General features: G+C 46.8%; 2 protein-coding genes across 9 annotated transcripts in view; one reads left to right on the top strand and one right to left on the bottom strand.

Moving 5' to 3' along the window:
* Positions 1-10,158, top strand: part of RBPMS (RNA binding protein, mRNA processing factor) — a 153,192-nt gene extending 143,034 nt beyond the window's left edge. For 2 of the 4 annotated variants that reach the window (XR_014775184.1, XM_084760379.1), the window contains 2 exons: positions 3,166-3,269; positions 8,543-8,658. Coding sequence is in view for 2 of the 4 variants with exons in the window: in XM_084760379.1 (XP_084616505.1) it covers positions 3,166-3,269; positions 8,543-8,569 (131 nt within the window). In the remaining 2 variants the exon portion in view is untranslated. Of the gene's footprint in view, positions 1-3,165; positions 3,270-8,542 lie in introns of all 4 variants that reach the window. The other 2 variants (XM_084760378.1, XM_084760380.1) reach the window with 2 other exon arrangements.
* A 4,147-nt stretch (positions 10,159-14,305) lies between these two features.
* GTF2E2 (general transcription factor IIE subunit 2) overlaps positions 14,306-15,309 on the bottom strand; it is a 57,083-nt gene continuing 56,079 nt past the window's right edge. For all 5 annotated transcript variants that reach the window (XM_084760373.1, XM_084760370.1, XM_084760374.1 and 2 more), the window contains one exon: positions 14,306-15,023. In XM_084760373.1, the coding sequence (XP_084616499.1) occupies positions 14,907-15,023 (117 nt within the window). In that variant the 3' untranslated portion in view covers positions 14,306-14,906. The remainder of the gene's footprint in view (positions 15,024-15,309) is intronic.

The raw sequence follows: 15,309 nt of genomic DNA, 5'->3' as shown, positions 1-15,309 counted from the left end.
GTACCAGGCCTCAGGGATCTCTAGTCTATCCACTTTGAGTTCTTAGCGCTAACATGAAATGGCTAAACTAGAAATATAAACCCAACTAGCTCTTTATTCTTTGTGTAAATGTGGGTTGCACCTTCTGTGTCCTCCATTCTCCTGGGGAGCCCTGTGGACACACTATACACAGAACAACTGTTCAGATTGCCCAGGGCTCAGCGCGCAGAGAAGGGCCCGTGGCATTGCTGAGGACGCCCTTTAGGAGAGCGGCCAGAGGCTGAGCACACTCATGGTCTCTTGGCGTGTAGTCAGTGGAAGAGTGATGTTTAGTCTGTCTACACGTTGTACAGCTCCATCAAGATTTGATGATGGTCCAGCCATGTAACAGAGAACTGTGATGCTTGAAAGACATCATGTTTTGAAAATTACCACTTTCCCAGCTCCATCAACAAGAGAGAGTGAGCACGTTTTCTGCTATTCCTTACAAGTTACAGAGTGGTGACTTTCCTTGCTGGATATCCAGATATAGCTCAACCCTTCTTTTAAAGGCCATGGGAATTGGGATGGGATAATATGCTTAAGAACTTGTGAGATTCACTTAGCCTTCGACCGACACCACGGTGTAGACACTGTAATCACGTGTTTTTACAGTCTCACCAACTTAGAGGAAATGATGGGGGGACAAAATGGCTGAAATTTGTCACAGTTTGTGCCTGTGTCTTGTTTGGGAGGAACAGCCTAAGAAGTCTTTCTTGAGGCTGGGCCTTCATGCAGGACTACAGCTGTCAGGCCGCTATCATCACCTCTGCTCTCTCTCTCTGTGTCTCTCTCTCTCTCTGTCTCTCTCTCTCTGTCTCTCTCTCTCTGTCTCTCTCTCTCTGTCTCTCTCTCTGTCTCTCTCTCTGTGTGTGTGTCTCTCTGTGTCTCTGTGTCTCTGTCTCTGTCTGTCTGTCTGTCTGTCTGTCTGTCTCTGTCTCTCTCTCTGTCTCTCTCTCTCTCTCTCTCTCTCTCTCTCTCTCTCTCTCAGCTCCATATTGTAGTCTACCCAGAATCCAGGGCAGTTCTTGGTGACCGACTTGCCCGGCCTGTACTTAGCAGGGGCACACTTGAACTCAGCAGTCAATACTCGATGAACAACGGCAGTGTACTGAAGGGGAGGGTAATGAAGTAATAAAGAGAACATAATAGGCCAAGTGGGGGTGAGAATAGTGGGGAAGGTGAAGCCCGCTTGGAAAAGGAGGTGAGTTACTGGGGGGGGTTAATGCTCCATGTAGGAGGCGGGGCTGCCTAGCAGTCCAGATCTGTCCCAGCAGACCCTGCTGTACCAGAAATGTCACTAGTCCAGTCCTTTTGCCTCTCCCATGGCTAAATAAAAGGAGATGGAGCCAGGCAGTGGTGGTGCATGTCTTTAATCCCAGCTCTAGGGAGGCAGACGCAAGCAGATCTCTGAGTTCGAGAACAGCCAGAGAAACCCGGTCTCGAAATAGATGGGCTTGGACACTGGCAGTGGCCTCAAGGAAGCCCATGAAGAAGCACCTGCCAGTCTGTAGGGCCCTTCTCTGGGAGGCACCTGTCATCTCAAAGGCAGACAGGGGTCTGGCTCTGACTGCTCTGAGCCTAGGGTCTGTTCCAAGATTGCAAAGCTCTGCCCTGGCAGATCCTACAGGCTCCTTCCAGCCACACCCAGATTCCCTAAACCTTGGGAAGTTGAAAGCCAGCACATCTTCGCCCAGCCATGACCACCAGGCTCATCCCTCCACTCAGGCCCGGTGACAGCCATGTGCCCCAAACCTGCAGCCTGCCTGTCCCTTTAGGTTTGAAGAAGGTGGCTGAATGTGAGACTGTATACTGAGATGGGGGCACCTGTAGCAGCCTCTGCCCCACCCTCCAGTGCCTGTGCGTATTTTGAGTGCTTGGGTATGCAGAGGGTCACTGCGCATTTGCTTGGCTGTCACTTCACTGTCTCCTCCATGACTGGCTCACTGCCACCTATGAGCCCTGGCGTGCACAGCTTGTTGGTGAAACCCTCATGTTGTGTTGAACCTAGAGCCAGTTAGTTCTCCTGACTAGCCTAAGGCCAGAAGTCATGAGGAAGCCAGCCACCGTGTGACCTCAGCAGTAGGCATCCTAAAAATTCAGTGCAGCTTGGCAAACTGAGGAAGCACCCTGGGCCTGCTGTTGCCAGCCAGGCTTGGGAGAGGTAGGGGGTACCCTGGTCACTATGGGAGTGTTGCAAGGGCAGGAGGGAGCTTGGGTCTTTCTTCATATAGGCCAGCTTCTCTTAGGAAGCCAGAATCGTACCTACTCCTCTGTAAATGTGTCCCATTCATTCTAATATGACAGATAGAAAGGCAGCCTGTCCTACAGACTCACACCTAACTCCACAAAGAGCAGAATTCGCACAAGCTACAGGCTGTCTTCAGCAGAGCATCATACAGGAAGCCCTGCAAACTAGATACAGCTTTCTATGGGAAACAAGTCGTTGGGGCAGCAGACAGTACATACAGTAGGGACTTTGCTGTCCAAGGCCATGGAGCTGGGCTTCTTTGTTGGCATGAGGAATTTTGTAGAAACCAACTGGGCCATTAAAGATGAATCAGCCAGGTCTGTCTCCCTCCCCCCACCCCCCCTCCACCTTGAGATTTCACAGCTCTCAGCACCTTGGGCATCACAGACAGGGCCATGGATGTGCTTCCTGCTCATAGCAGACCTTAGTTACTGGGTTTGACGGGGCTCTCCTGAGCTGTACGGCTGTCCAAAGCCCTTAGGGTCTGAGGCAGCCCTGGAACTGGTGGTTGTCCTGAGTCTGTGTGGGGCCTCATATTCATGATTTGGCTGGCAGGCTTTGAGGTGGCACTGGGGTCTAGTATATGGTTCAAGGAATTCCACACCACAACTGTAGGTGCAGCATCCCTGTAGGCTGGAAAGGCAGCCTTCCATGCTTGGGCTCTCACCTCAGTGACTTCGCTGAGTGTCCTTGCCTCTAGCCCAACATCCTGCTCACATTGTTCTAAGTCCCCAAGATCACTTTCCTGTCTGTAAGCAGTCTTGCAAGGTTGTGCAGTGGCACCTGTGCTCAGCCCCTTACGCCAACAGAGCAGGCTGCTCATCATGACCCAGGGCATGAGGCCCACAGAAAAGGTTGCCATCGCGCACAGTTAACAGATGTCTCTGTCCACCCAGGTCTCGGGTGTGTGATGGCGGCTGCAATCTGTCTTGTGGGTATTAATGCGATCTTCACTGGTGGCGACTGTCATCCAGCTGTTCTGCAAAACTGGAGCTTGCTGGTGAGTGCCAGAGTCTCGTGGCAGCCAGTGTGGGCAGGGTGGGCACCAGTATTTCCTGGAACCACAGTCTCTGCATGGGCCCTCCCAGTGACTCCCAGCCAGGGTGGTAGTTAACAGGTAGTGTTTATTTCTTGGGTTTATTGGTGGGTGCTTTTTGTTTTCAAACAGTATCTTACTTTGTAGCCCAGGCGAGCCTTAATTTTGATTCTCCTGCCTCGGTGCTGGGAAAAGTATATGCCACCATGCCTGGCAGTAAGTTTACAGGTCACATGATGGCCTACTGAGTAATGCTGGCTCTATTCACATGTTTGGTTACCCTAGTAGCACCATGGCCTAAGGGAATTATTTCCTTTCAGCTCCCAAGCCTTTGTTTGAAATTCAGGGGTTTGTTGGAAATCTGAGATGTAGTGTGTAGGTTCGCTTCAATTGCACTAATTATAATGGAGCTACTTCTCTACTGGGGGATATTTTTATGAAGGTCTTCTGAAATCAGAGTGAGACTGTGACTAAGCTAATTTGTAGGATTCTTCAGGATTCTGTGTCGCTGGGCTTTTCTGGCTGGTCGGTAGTGGCTGTCACTGCCTCAGCAGTCAGTCTCAGTTTAGTGTGGTTTGGAAGGCAGGGTCTCCCTATATCCTCAGGCCAGCGTGGAGCTTGGGATCTTCCTCCCAAGGCTGAGGTTACAGGTGTCTGTCACCCTAGCCCGGCCCTCAGTAGGAGACTTTAAATAAAGTTACAGTGTACATTACCAGAGATGACCTCCCTGCTGCTCCCTCATATGGCAGCTTTCGGTGACTTTGCAGAAATTGTCTTCGGGGAGCAGGATGCCAGGGACACTTCATGCCTCGGCCCAAATAAGGAGGCACATTTCATTCCTTACGAGCGGCCTATAAAAAAAGAGGAGTCAGAACGGAGGGCAAGATTGCTGCTGAAGAGAGAGCATCAGGCAGCAAACCAAGGTCATTCCCACATTTGGGGGCTAAAATGATTTTATGCTGGGAGTGACACCTCTTCTAGCATGTGCTCCATTGTGCCTGCCTTGCACGTGGGAAGCGAGCCACTGGCATAATGTGTTTTTCCCACAGTAGCACAAAGCTGTCAAGGTATCACATGTGATGCGTCATTAGGGCAGCTGATGGTTTCCCATTAGTTGTATGCCCTTGTAACCCGATCCCTGTAACCCGTTCAAGATATGCTTCATCTCTGTGGGTTGTTTTTGTTTTGAAGGCTTTTCTTTTCTCTGGAGTAATTTAAAGGTCAGTTTATAGCCACTCATGCTGTTTTCGTGGAAGTGGGCTTGGTTTTTCCTAGCCCTGGGGGTCCTGGTGTATGCTAAGACAAATGCTCTTCCAGAGCTCCTCAGTGCCAGATACTTCAAGACAGGGTTTCTCTGTGTAGCCTGCCTGTCCTGGAACTCTCTGTAGACCAGGCTGGCCTCAAACTCAGAGATCTGCCTGCTTCTGCAGAGATTATTATTTTATCATTTACACAATATTCTGCCTACATGCGTGCCTGCCAACCAGAAGAGGACACCAGGTCTCATTATAAATGGTTGTGAGCCACCATGTTATTGCTGGGAATTGAACTCAGGACGTTTGTGGGAATCTTATGCATACTTGGGAGAACAAACAGTGCTTTTAACCTCTGAGCCATCTCTCCAGCCCCTGGGGGTAGATAACTTTTTAAATGCAGTAAAGTAACCAAAGTATTAGCTGTCCAAGGTCCAGCAGCCCAGTGTCAGAAGTGGGTGATGATGATGTCATACCCAATACCAAAAGAACCTAATAATAACGAAGCAGGAGGCATAGAGGGGCTGAGAACTAGAGGTCCAGGTACCCCTGAAATGCTCAGGAAGGCCAGGTCAGCTCCTGGCTCCTGGCCTGCAATTTCCACGACCACCATGGGTTACAGGGAACCAGCCTTGCCACACAGAGGTACCCCTGGTTTTCGGAGGGAGGCATTCCTTCCACCCTTAGGGATGGAGCCAGGAATAAACATGGCCAGTAACAGGTCAGGAAGATTGGTGTCTGCAGAAGACTTACATATACTGCATGATGTCTTAAATATTTACTTACTATAAATACTAGTACTTGATTAAAATAAGCTGACAGGTTAATTTGTCAAACGCCCTATGTTTACTTGGGAGTCAGGGTAGCAGGGGAATATTTCTTAGACTTGGCAAAATGAATGTCAAAGGTTAAAGTTAAGCTTTGAGGGACGTCACTAGCAGATGGGTGGTGAAAGCAGAGCTGCTTGTCAGGTTTACCCAGAGCCATGCTGCCAGATGTTTCCCCGGGTCCTTGAGACGTCACTTACATGTTGCTCAGGACCGGCCCCCTTTTTCCCAAAAGGCGCTGTGAAAAGAATCTGCCCCAGCCACCCAAGCCCACTGTCCCTCTGTGGTGCTTTGTGTTCCCGGATGTCTTTGGATTCTGTTTAAATGTCCTTGTTAACACATTCCAAGGTTTGAACTCCATTCCTAGCTAAACCTCTTCCTTGTTTACAGGGACTGAAATAGCTACATTCTGACCTTGTGTTCAGTCTGGGACATAGATGGCAGTGTGGATACATTCTTTTCCCATGTGAGAATTACAGCTCCATGGTAGGTTCTGGAAAGCTCAGGGAACTACAGGTTCTGCACTTCTCCTTTCCCAACTTCAAATGCTCCTGTTTAGAAGTACAGGAAAAGTGAGAGGAGAGCGTTTCCAAAGCCAGAATTAGAGGCATCGCCACCCTCCCTTAAAAGGATCAGCTTCCTGTACAAGGGTTGTTTAGAGCCCAGACTGGACCTCCATGTGCAGTCCCCTACCTGGCAGACTACAACATCGATTTTAGGAGCCCAAGTGTCTGAAGGAACGTTTTTCTGTACCCTCCATCTGGGGTTGAGGAGCATGTTAGGGAAGAAAATAACATCCAAGGAAAATGCCACCTGGAAGTTCTGTAGAGACTTGTCTCATTACAAAGCCCTTCTAGATTGAGGGGCCCAGGAAAGGTCAGTTTTCAAAGACAGAGTTTATACATGCAAAAGGGAGGTGGGGAGCCTCAGACAGTCTTGATTTTGTACCAAGGCAGCGGTTCTGAACCTGTGGGTCTTCACCCCTTTGGGGCTCAAACAACCCTTTCACAGGGGTCACACATCAAATATTTACATTAAGATTCATAACAGGAGCAAAATTATGCCAGGTGTGGTGGCACATGCCTTTAGTCCCAGCATTCTGGGAGGCAGAAGCAAGCAGGTCTCTGAGTTCCAGGCCAAAGCCATTTCCAGGACAGCTAAGGCTACACAAAGAAACCTTGTTTGGGGAAAAAAAGAAAAGGAAAAAAAAAAAAGAAAATTAGTTATGTAGTAGCAACACAATAATTTTGTGGGGTCACCACAACATTATGAACTGTATTAAAGGGTCACAGCGTGAGGAAGGTTGAGAGCCGCTGCTCTGAGGATCTAAGGATCGGGAGATGTACGAAAGACACATGAGGCGTGAGGAGCCACTGAGATGGCTGAAGACTGGAAGGTAGAGGTGCATGGGAAGATGATGCTGGGAACAGAGCTGCCCAAGGCCTTGGTGCAGGGGCAGATAGTGATGTTGATCTACAGAGCAGGAAGTAGGCTCAGTGCCCAAAGGTGAATGTAGACTAATGTTCAACAGCTCAACCTAACTGTACCCCCACCTCCAGGCACAGCCATAGCAGTAGGCTGGTTCCCTCTCTCAAGGTCTCTGAAATGGCATCACACAAAGTCATCGTCTCTCTTGCTTGCTGTGTTCCCAAGATGGCCCTCGCTGAGCCAGGAGGATCTGCACAGACCTGTTGTGTTCCCAGGGCCCCTGCAGCACACAGCCTGGGTCAGGGTGAGGAGGGGGGAAACCTTGTAGATGGCGGGAACATGCTGTTGCTTCTGAGTACCAGCTGTCTGTGGGAACAAAGCAGGAGTGCTCAGAGAACAGAGCTTCAGCAGAAGCCCCTTTGGCAGATCAGTGATACGAGGAAGCGAGTCAGGATATGATGCCAGGGGCTCAGGGCCTCACTAAGTAATTTCCATTGCTGTCACCTCAAAGGCGATGCCACCTTCCGCCCCAGAGTCCCACCTCTTCCACCCAACCAGGAAAGTGCCACCGGATGCACACCTAGGTTGTGGGAACTCTGCCCCCCCCCCCCACTCCCAGGGAGAAGTGGTTTTGGTGACTGATTTGAACCTGTAGTTCTGACTAGCCGAGGACTCATGTGTAGACTAGGCTGATCCCCATGCCTCCGGGATGGACACTCACTTGATTCTCCTCACGTGAGCATCACGGGGTATGTGGCCCCCACTGGTAGAACATCAGGAGATGGGGGAAGCAGAAAGTGAGAATTTTCCTCAGAGAGTTTTGAGTTGTTTATCCCTGCCAGATAAATGCTTCTGCCTGGAAATGCTGCTGCCAGAGGACAGGGAGAAGGAAGTACAGCTCTCTACAGGAAGCAGCTGTTCATGTGCTGGGATTCCATTGGCACCAACTGGGAGACACAGAAAGGCATAGAGTAACAGCACAGCATGCATGACAACAGTTCTTGCTCTGAGCTCTGTGCATGCCACTTTCTCCCTAGTGCTTTCCCAAGTTCCACAGGCACATGCCGATTGTTGTGTTTTGGGCCTTGAAACTTGTAGACCATTAGCCTCATCACATTCACATTTCTCTGCACAGAATGTATTCTAGTCTACTGGTATGTATACCTTTTCTGCATTTCACAACACAGTCTAACCTGTCAGTAAGATGGCATGAAAATACGGAAGTTGACGATTAAAAATGGGGCTTACAGAGTATCCGAAACAGCACACAGAGCTGTGGATATAGCACAATTCAAAAGAGGCTACATAGCAAACTCCTCTCAAAGGGAGTAAAATAAAATAAAATAAATCCAGGACTAGCTTCAGATTCTGCCACAAAGTAAAATCTACAAGCATTTGTTGAGATTTCAAGGCAGAGAGGGATTTTGGTTTTACATTATTTCAGTAGTGTGGAGACAGGCAGGGGAGAGGACAACTGGCAGGAATCTGTTCTCACTCTGCCACGTAAGTCTGCAGGGTTGAACTCAGGTCACTGATAGTTACTATGCTTACCCACTGAGCCATCTAGCTGGGCCCCCTGCTAGCCCTGCCTGGCCTGTAAGCCCAGCGGATGCTCCTGCCTTACACTCAGCTTGAAGTCTTCATCACTACCCACAAGTCTACTGGGACTTCTTGGCGCTGCATGGGATTCTCAACGTTGCTCTCCCAACACATTCTCTCTTTGTTTCAGGCTCGAAAATACCTTGCCCAGTTTTGATCCCTGCAAGACTTCGCCACAGCCTCTATCACACATCTGTTTTCCTCAAAGAAAAAAAAATATATAATAAAATGTGTTTTACTCTTTTACACTGTATAATTTTAAGAAATATGTGTTATTTGTGAATGCATGGTCTGACATTTCTGTACAGCTTGAAGACATATTCAGAGAAAACAAAGACAGCAGCAGTAAAAGTAAAAGCCAAGATGGTTTAGTATTTTTATAACAGACGTTTTAAGTATGGCAGGATGGATTCCTACCCTAGGTTAGATCACGACTTTTGAGCTTGGTTTTTGAATGCTTTTAATGGTGTTTATCTTGTTTTTCTGCTGAAATAAGCTGCATGTTTGAGGCATGTCTCTAAATAGCATCCAAGTTTCCACGGTTATGTTGTGAGTGTGTGGACTCCATCTGCCTGGCCCAGTCAGGGCACATTAGTTAACATGGTGTAGACGTTAGCTTCTGCAGTATTAGCTCTGCAATCCTGGCTCCCTGGGATCTCCCTGCAAGACAATCAGTGCCCCCAGAGCATCTGCCATCGTAGTATATGCACAACTGAGCAAAGACTACTTAGAGAATGTCTCCTGAGCACAGCGTGCCATCTGAAAACCACGGCAGCACTGGCTGTGACGATACTAACTGTGCCAAGTGACGTTTTGCCGTTTTATACTTCTATTTATTCTTACCGTTTCTGATAGCACCTTCCATAAACTGTTCCCACTTCCCCAGTGGAACAATAAGGTCCACCTCACTAAGTGGAGGGGCCATGATTTGGAGGCCAAGAAGGCCTCAGTAGGAACAGGCTTTGCCCACCCAGCCTGTTTGGCTGCCATGGGCATCACATCTCTCAAGAGATTCAGCAAAGCATAGGTCTAGCTGAGCTGCTGCTCTAAAGTCTGCCAGCCCTGTCGGATGCACCGTCCATCACATTCTCTGGAACAGTGTGTGCTCATCTTGAGACTACCTACTACATTGTACACGGTTGGACATGTAACTGTGGCCATTTGCAACGAGTACTGTTACCCTTGCTTCAAGACTTCTTCAAAGCCCAAAGTCAGTCTCGTGTTGTATGCAGACACTTTTCCAGAGGCTGTGACTGCACAGCTTATCCCGCTCCGCAGACAAGAGCCATGTGTAATACTATATTGACCTCAGAATTTCCAGCTGCTGATGCAGCTAGATGTAATCACAAACTTTGTATCCTTGTTATTGATCTGCTTGTGTTGTGTTAAAAACGTCATGTTTTAATGATTATATCAATGGTTGTTTCATCATTTTTCATTAGAAATAAAAATGTCAAGTTTTTAAAAGTTATTGCAATAAAAAAAAAAAAACACCAAGGCCTGGAGTAAAGGCCTTTTCACTATAAACTAGAGGAAAGGGGCCAGGCAGCAGCTGGGGACTTAGACATCCACGTTGGTGCTCAGGAACTGCTCATGCCCTCAGTGCCATCTGGCTGTGAGACTCCTCTACTTTAAACAAAGAGAGAGCTACTTCACCATCGATTGTGCTTTTATAAATTGTGTAAAGGTACTTTTCTATTGTTGTTTTTAAAAAAAATAATAAAGTTTATTCCAGCTATTACACAATTGTCTGTCAAACTTATTCACAACATCAATCGGACATGTCATACAATGCAGAGGTTTCCATTTCCAGGCTGTGGCAGAACTAGGCAAGATTCAGAGACAGTGGTGGAAGTCAGAGGGTAACTACAACACCCCAGGCACTACCAAAGGCTTTCACACACCTAAGCTACCTTTTACTCACTTCAGTTTGTAGGTGAGGGTGGCTGGTACCAAGTTTGAGCTCAAAATTAATATTCTGCCAGGCATAGTGGCATGCCCCGTAAATCTCAAGATCCTGTGCGACGGAGTCCAGCCTGGTTTACCTTGTGAGTTCTAGGACAGTCAGAGATAAACAGTGAGACCCTGTTGGGGTTGGGGTGGTATTCTATGGGGGATAGATGGCTCAGAAGTTAGGAGAAAGCCAAGTGTGGTGGCGCACGCCTTTAATCCCAGCAGAGGCTGGCAAATCTCTGAGTTCGAGGCTAGGCTGGTCTACAAAATGAGTCCAGGACAGCCAGGCTACACAGAGAAACCCTGTCTTAAAAAACCAAAAAACTAAGTTAGGAGCGCTTCCTGCTCTTGCAGGTTCCCGGCACCTACATCTAGTGACTCCCAGCCATAACTTGAGGTCCATGAGGTGTAATAGCCTCTCTGGCAGCCATAGTGTATATACAACACATAAAATTAAAGTTTTTTTTTTTAAAGATTCAAAGTATAGAAAAATATGGCTGCTGGTTTAGCCAAAACGATGGTATTCTATATATTCACAATTTCCCTCCCACCCCCAGGTCTTACATCCTCCTGGCCTCACCTTCCCAGTGCTAGGATCACAGGACTGGCACAGAGGGTTTTATAAACCTGCTAGGCAAGAACTTAACCAGATGACCTCATTTCCAGCCCCACTCTCACCTCTTAACTGATCAAGTCAGTGGTATTTTCAGTTTGTGACATTTTTCCAGAAACTAGCCATAGTCACCTGCTTCCTGATCACGTGGCATTCATGAAGACTAGTGTAGCTTCCACAGCCACCCTCCAGCTCTCAGAAGTACTGCCTAAGACTGTCCTGTGGAACAAACTGACCATATGGCTTTGCCTTCAGCCTCGCTGTGAGGTTCCAACTCTAAGGCACCAGAGACTACCACAGCTGGCGCTAATGGAGTGTCACTACCTCAGTAACCAGTCACTTCTGTATGCATTTTCTACAAGAGGCCATGGGATGTGTTAGGGTGTCCCACTCCAGGGCAAGCCCCCATACATGCCCACTGACCAAGCAGTTCACACCCACTTCAGGAACTTCCACTACAAACATCTCTGTCACTCTACTAGAAGAATGAATGCAGGGCCTTCGGGAATCAGTAACTTGGAATTAAGAAATGGCACAATGGTTTGTTTGCTTACTCTTGCTCCCTTGTAAAAAGGTCTCACTTGTATAGGCTTAGAAAGAATGGTAAATGAGCCAAATGAAGTCTCCCCAGGAATGCAAGACTAACTATAAAACTATCAACTAGAAATAAGTATCACCCCCAACTAAATTATAACTTAAAGTGAGTATTGAGAGCCTTGAGTTTCCAAATAAGAACACTTCTAGTTAGTCACATCTGATTCACTGGACCCAATGTTTGCAAGTCTGCCCATATTTCATGAACAACTCTAACTAGTACTGCCCCATTCCAACATACGGCATCCTTAGTTATGTGGCCCAATGAACATCCTTAAGTATTAAGAAGACAGTGCTTTCTTCCTCTTTAACTTTTAAACCAGGGTTATGGTCTTTATGACCAAAAAAAAAAAAAAAAAAAAAAAAAAAAAGATTCACAATGTTCTTGGAAGGTTAGAGAATGTTAGTAACTAGTGACATGCTCTCTGAAGTGCTGTCCTCAAAAACATTTAAACCTTTTAATGACTTGTGCTAAGCATAACAGCAATACACATGAAATTGGGGGGAAAAAACTTAAAAACCCAGCAGCAAAGCCTTTGAATTAAAGCCCACCCCCAGAAGCCTGTCTCTACTGTTTGTATGCATTCCTCACTGAGAAACAAGGGATATGATGCAGGTTAGAAGCTGGGTACAGTGGCACAAAACTGCAACCCCAGCACTCATGGAGGCAGGAGGTAGAAAATTCAGCACCAATCAAGTACAAAGTGCCCTTTCCCATCCCTAGCCCCAGTGAGAAACATGATTGGGTCAAATGCTTAAATTTCACCTAAGTTGTTTTTCTTTTCTTTTCTTTTCTTTCTTTCTTTCTTTTTTTTTTTTTTTAAACAAAAACAGGCCTAAATGCAATTTGAAATAATGTTCAAATTAAAATATTTACTTGGACAAAGGAGCAGTGCCTTACAATAGTAAAGTGTAAAGGTAAACCTGTTTATGAATTTCTAGAACTAGACAGTAAATTCAGGCTGGTTGTTTTGGTCCTAGGAATTGAACCCAGAGCCATGTGCACGCTGTGTTCTGGTCAGGTGAGAAGTCGCTGGCCTTTCACCAGTCTTTAAAGCACAGGAATGTGTTAACCACTTTGCAAGCCAGTGGGGCTGCGGAAGAGGAAGGTATTGCCCCCATTCAAGTCTTAACCATGCCAGATCCCACTCAGCTTCCAAGAGAAGACATGTCTAAAGTATTATGGTCAAGGACCAGCTCACACACTTATTTCTGGTGGAGAAACATCTAGTGTGCTTCCACTCTAGAACCAGGAGAGGGGAGATGGCAGTGTCCTATTCTGTTTTCCAAAGCACGTTCACCCTAGATTCACCAACAGTCTGAAAGGGTCTCCAAGTCCCCACTGATCCTCCCTTTTGTGAACACCTACTGATCTCTCAGGCCAGACTCACTGGGAAACAATGAACTGTCCTACACGCAGCTCTAAAGACAGCAGCAAGATAGACAAAAGGTCATCACTGGTCCCCAGGCACAGCACTAGTCTCAGCTAACAACCATTAGTGAAACTCAAGAAGTTTCCCAACCTTCCCAAAAATAAATCATTTCAAAGTAAAAACAGTAACTAGGAAGAAAGGAGGACACTAGGTTTCACCCCCTATGCCTTGGCTAACTGCTGTTACAAGAGGGAAATTCATAAATCCAAATGTCTCTGTCCCACATGAGCGCCTGCCTTCAGAACATGCTTCTGCGCCAGTGATTTCAAACAAAGGCTGTACACCCGCAGGCTCTGCACAAGTACAAGGGTTGGAGGTTCCTCCATTCTCCCACTCATCAACAAGTATCGAGGGTTTCCCCATCCCCTGGGTCCAGCCGTCATCTGACCACATTTACAGGCTGTGACAGCAGCAGCCAAATGTTCACTTTTTATACTTTATCTAAGTTCAACTGTGTTTCTCTTAGCTAGTCCTAAAAGCCTCTTGTGATTGTGATGAATTATAGATGGGATGCACTCAGCCTTTTAGCTCTCCCAGCCGTGCCCATTCCCACTTCTTCTAAATGGCAACAGATCTGGCAGAAATGGGCAGAGGTGAGACCAAAACTCCAACTTGGAATTTCTGGAGGAATGTCTTTAGTCACCCAGAATCCTTTCTTTTTTCTTATAGCCACTGGACACAGCGGACTCTCAAGTTTCCCACAGAGCCTACCTTCTCCCCACACATCACCCAGTGACGCAGTCCCTGTACTTCAGCCGACAGACTATTCACACAGGCCAAGAGGACCAATGCTTGCAAGACAGTGCAAGTGAATGAAACAAAATTAGAGAATTTATGAATTTGGCAACTAACGAGTTACTTCACTTTTCTAGATTTTAATTTCTTCCTTTCTGTGGAGGTAAGAAATTAAAATCAGTTATCAGGCCAGGCCCCGAGAAAACCAATGAGAGCAGACTAAGCTAGAGGTCACTAGGACACAGACCTGGTGATAAAGCATGTATCTGAGCACCTACCTGTCTGGGAGGCCTCAAGCCTGCCTCCTTACAGAGCCAGATGAAGCGCACGAGTTAGACACGTACTTCCAGACCTTGCCTATAAGCATGGGGAACGTGGTTTGCAAATGAGGCCACCTGCTGGGAGATAAGTGAGTTCTAGATCTAAGGGGAAAGCTAACTTGATGCCATAAGCAAAATCTTCAGACACAAAGCAAGATAGTAAATGTCTCAGTCTAAAATGATGTGGGAATCACAATGTGGTTACTAAATGACAATTCAGCCATTTAAAAAGAGACCATTAACAATTACATTTAGTGTAATTTTATTGCTTAGCTTATTAACCAGAGACATACCCTGTGTTCCAAAGATGAAGTTCACGTAAGTGCCAACAGCACTGACTCCAACCTTGGTCACATCCCAAACACACACCCTGGCAAGTCAGGGGCTGCAGCAGCTCCCTGCCATTTTCAAGAATTAAAAGAGACAAAGTCAATTTCCTAACTTCTTAAAGGTCCTACAAATGATTTTATTATAAATATTTTCTCTTGGAATAAACAAATACTGCATTCAGCACTATCCACCAGCTTGTTCTAAAACAATAGAGAAAAAATGAAATCAAGAACCATTTAGAAATCAGTATAAATAGCAAAGACACCAGAGTGTCAAGCTAAGTGTCTTTCTAAAGGAATAAAACAAACAAACCCAGAAAGTTAAACAGGAACACCCATCCCCACTAGCCTGCTGGATGAAAACAATGAGTTTGGTAATCCGCTCCTGTTCTGTAAACTGAACTGCTCCTCTTGTCAGTCCTGAGGAGCAGGCAGGAAGGCAGAAAGTCTTTAGATCCCAAGCATCAGGGAAGATCTTGACTGTGTCTGCAATGCTGTTTAAGGATAAGAATATTCCCTATTTGCCAGGGGTAATGTCCGAGTAATCCTTCAGCACTCCAGCCAAATGTTCGTTGTGAGTCTTAAACCGCCGCTTTTTCTGTGAAGCAGGCTTTTTCCTTCTCTGAATAGAGGCCTGCAGGACAAGGTAAAGATAGTTAGACAGGACAGTGACCCAGGGGACAGATGGTTAGGATTTCAAGAGCCCAGAGACCAGCAGCAAAGATACATGCAGTGTTTGAGCCTTTTTCTGGTTCCTGCTTAGAGGTTCGGCCTCAAACTCCATTGATAGCACATACCCAGCCGCCAACTAGCCCTGCTGCCTTCTGATACCACAAGGCATAAACCTCCATCATAAAAAAGCAGGCAGGCACAAAAGCTTAACCCAACTATGCTAGGCATTAAGCCAATAAAATAAGAGG

The sequence above is a fragment of the Acomys minous genome (genome assembly GCF_964271855.1).
Source record: "Acomys minous genome assembly, chromosome: 15".
Classification (NCBI taxonomy): Eukaryota; Metazoa; Chordata; class Mammalia; order Rodentia; family Muridae; genus Acomys; species Acomys minous.
Note: the sequence above shows the minus strand (reverse complement) of the source record. Positions and strands in the feature narration are given on the sequence as shown.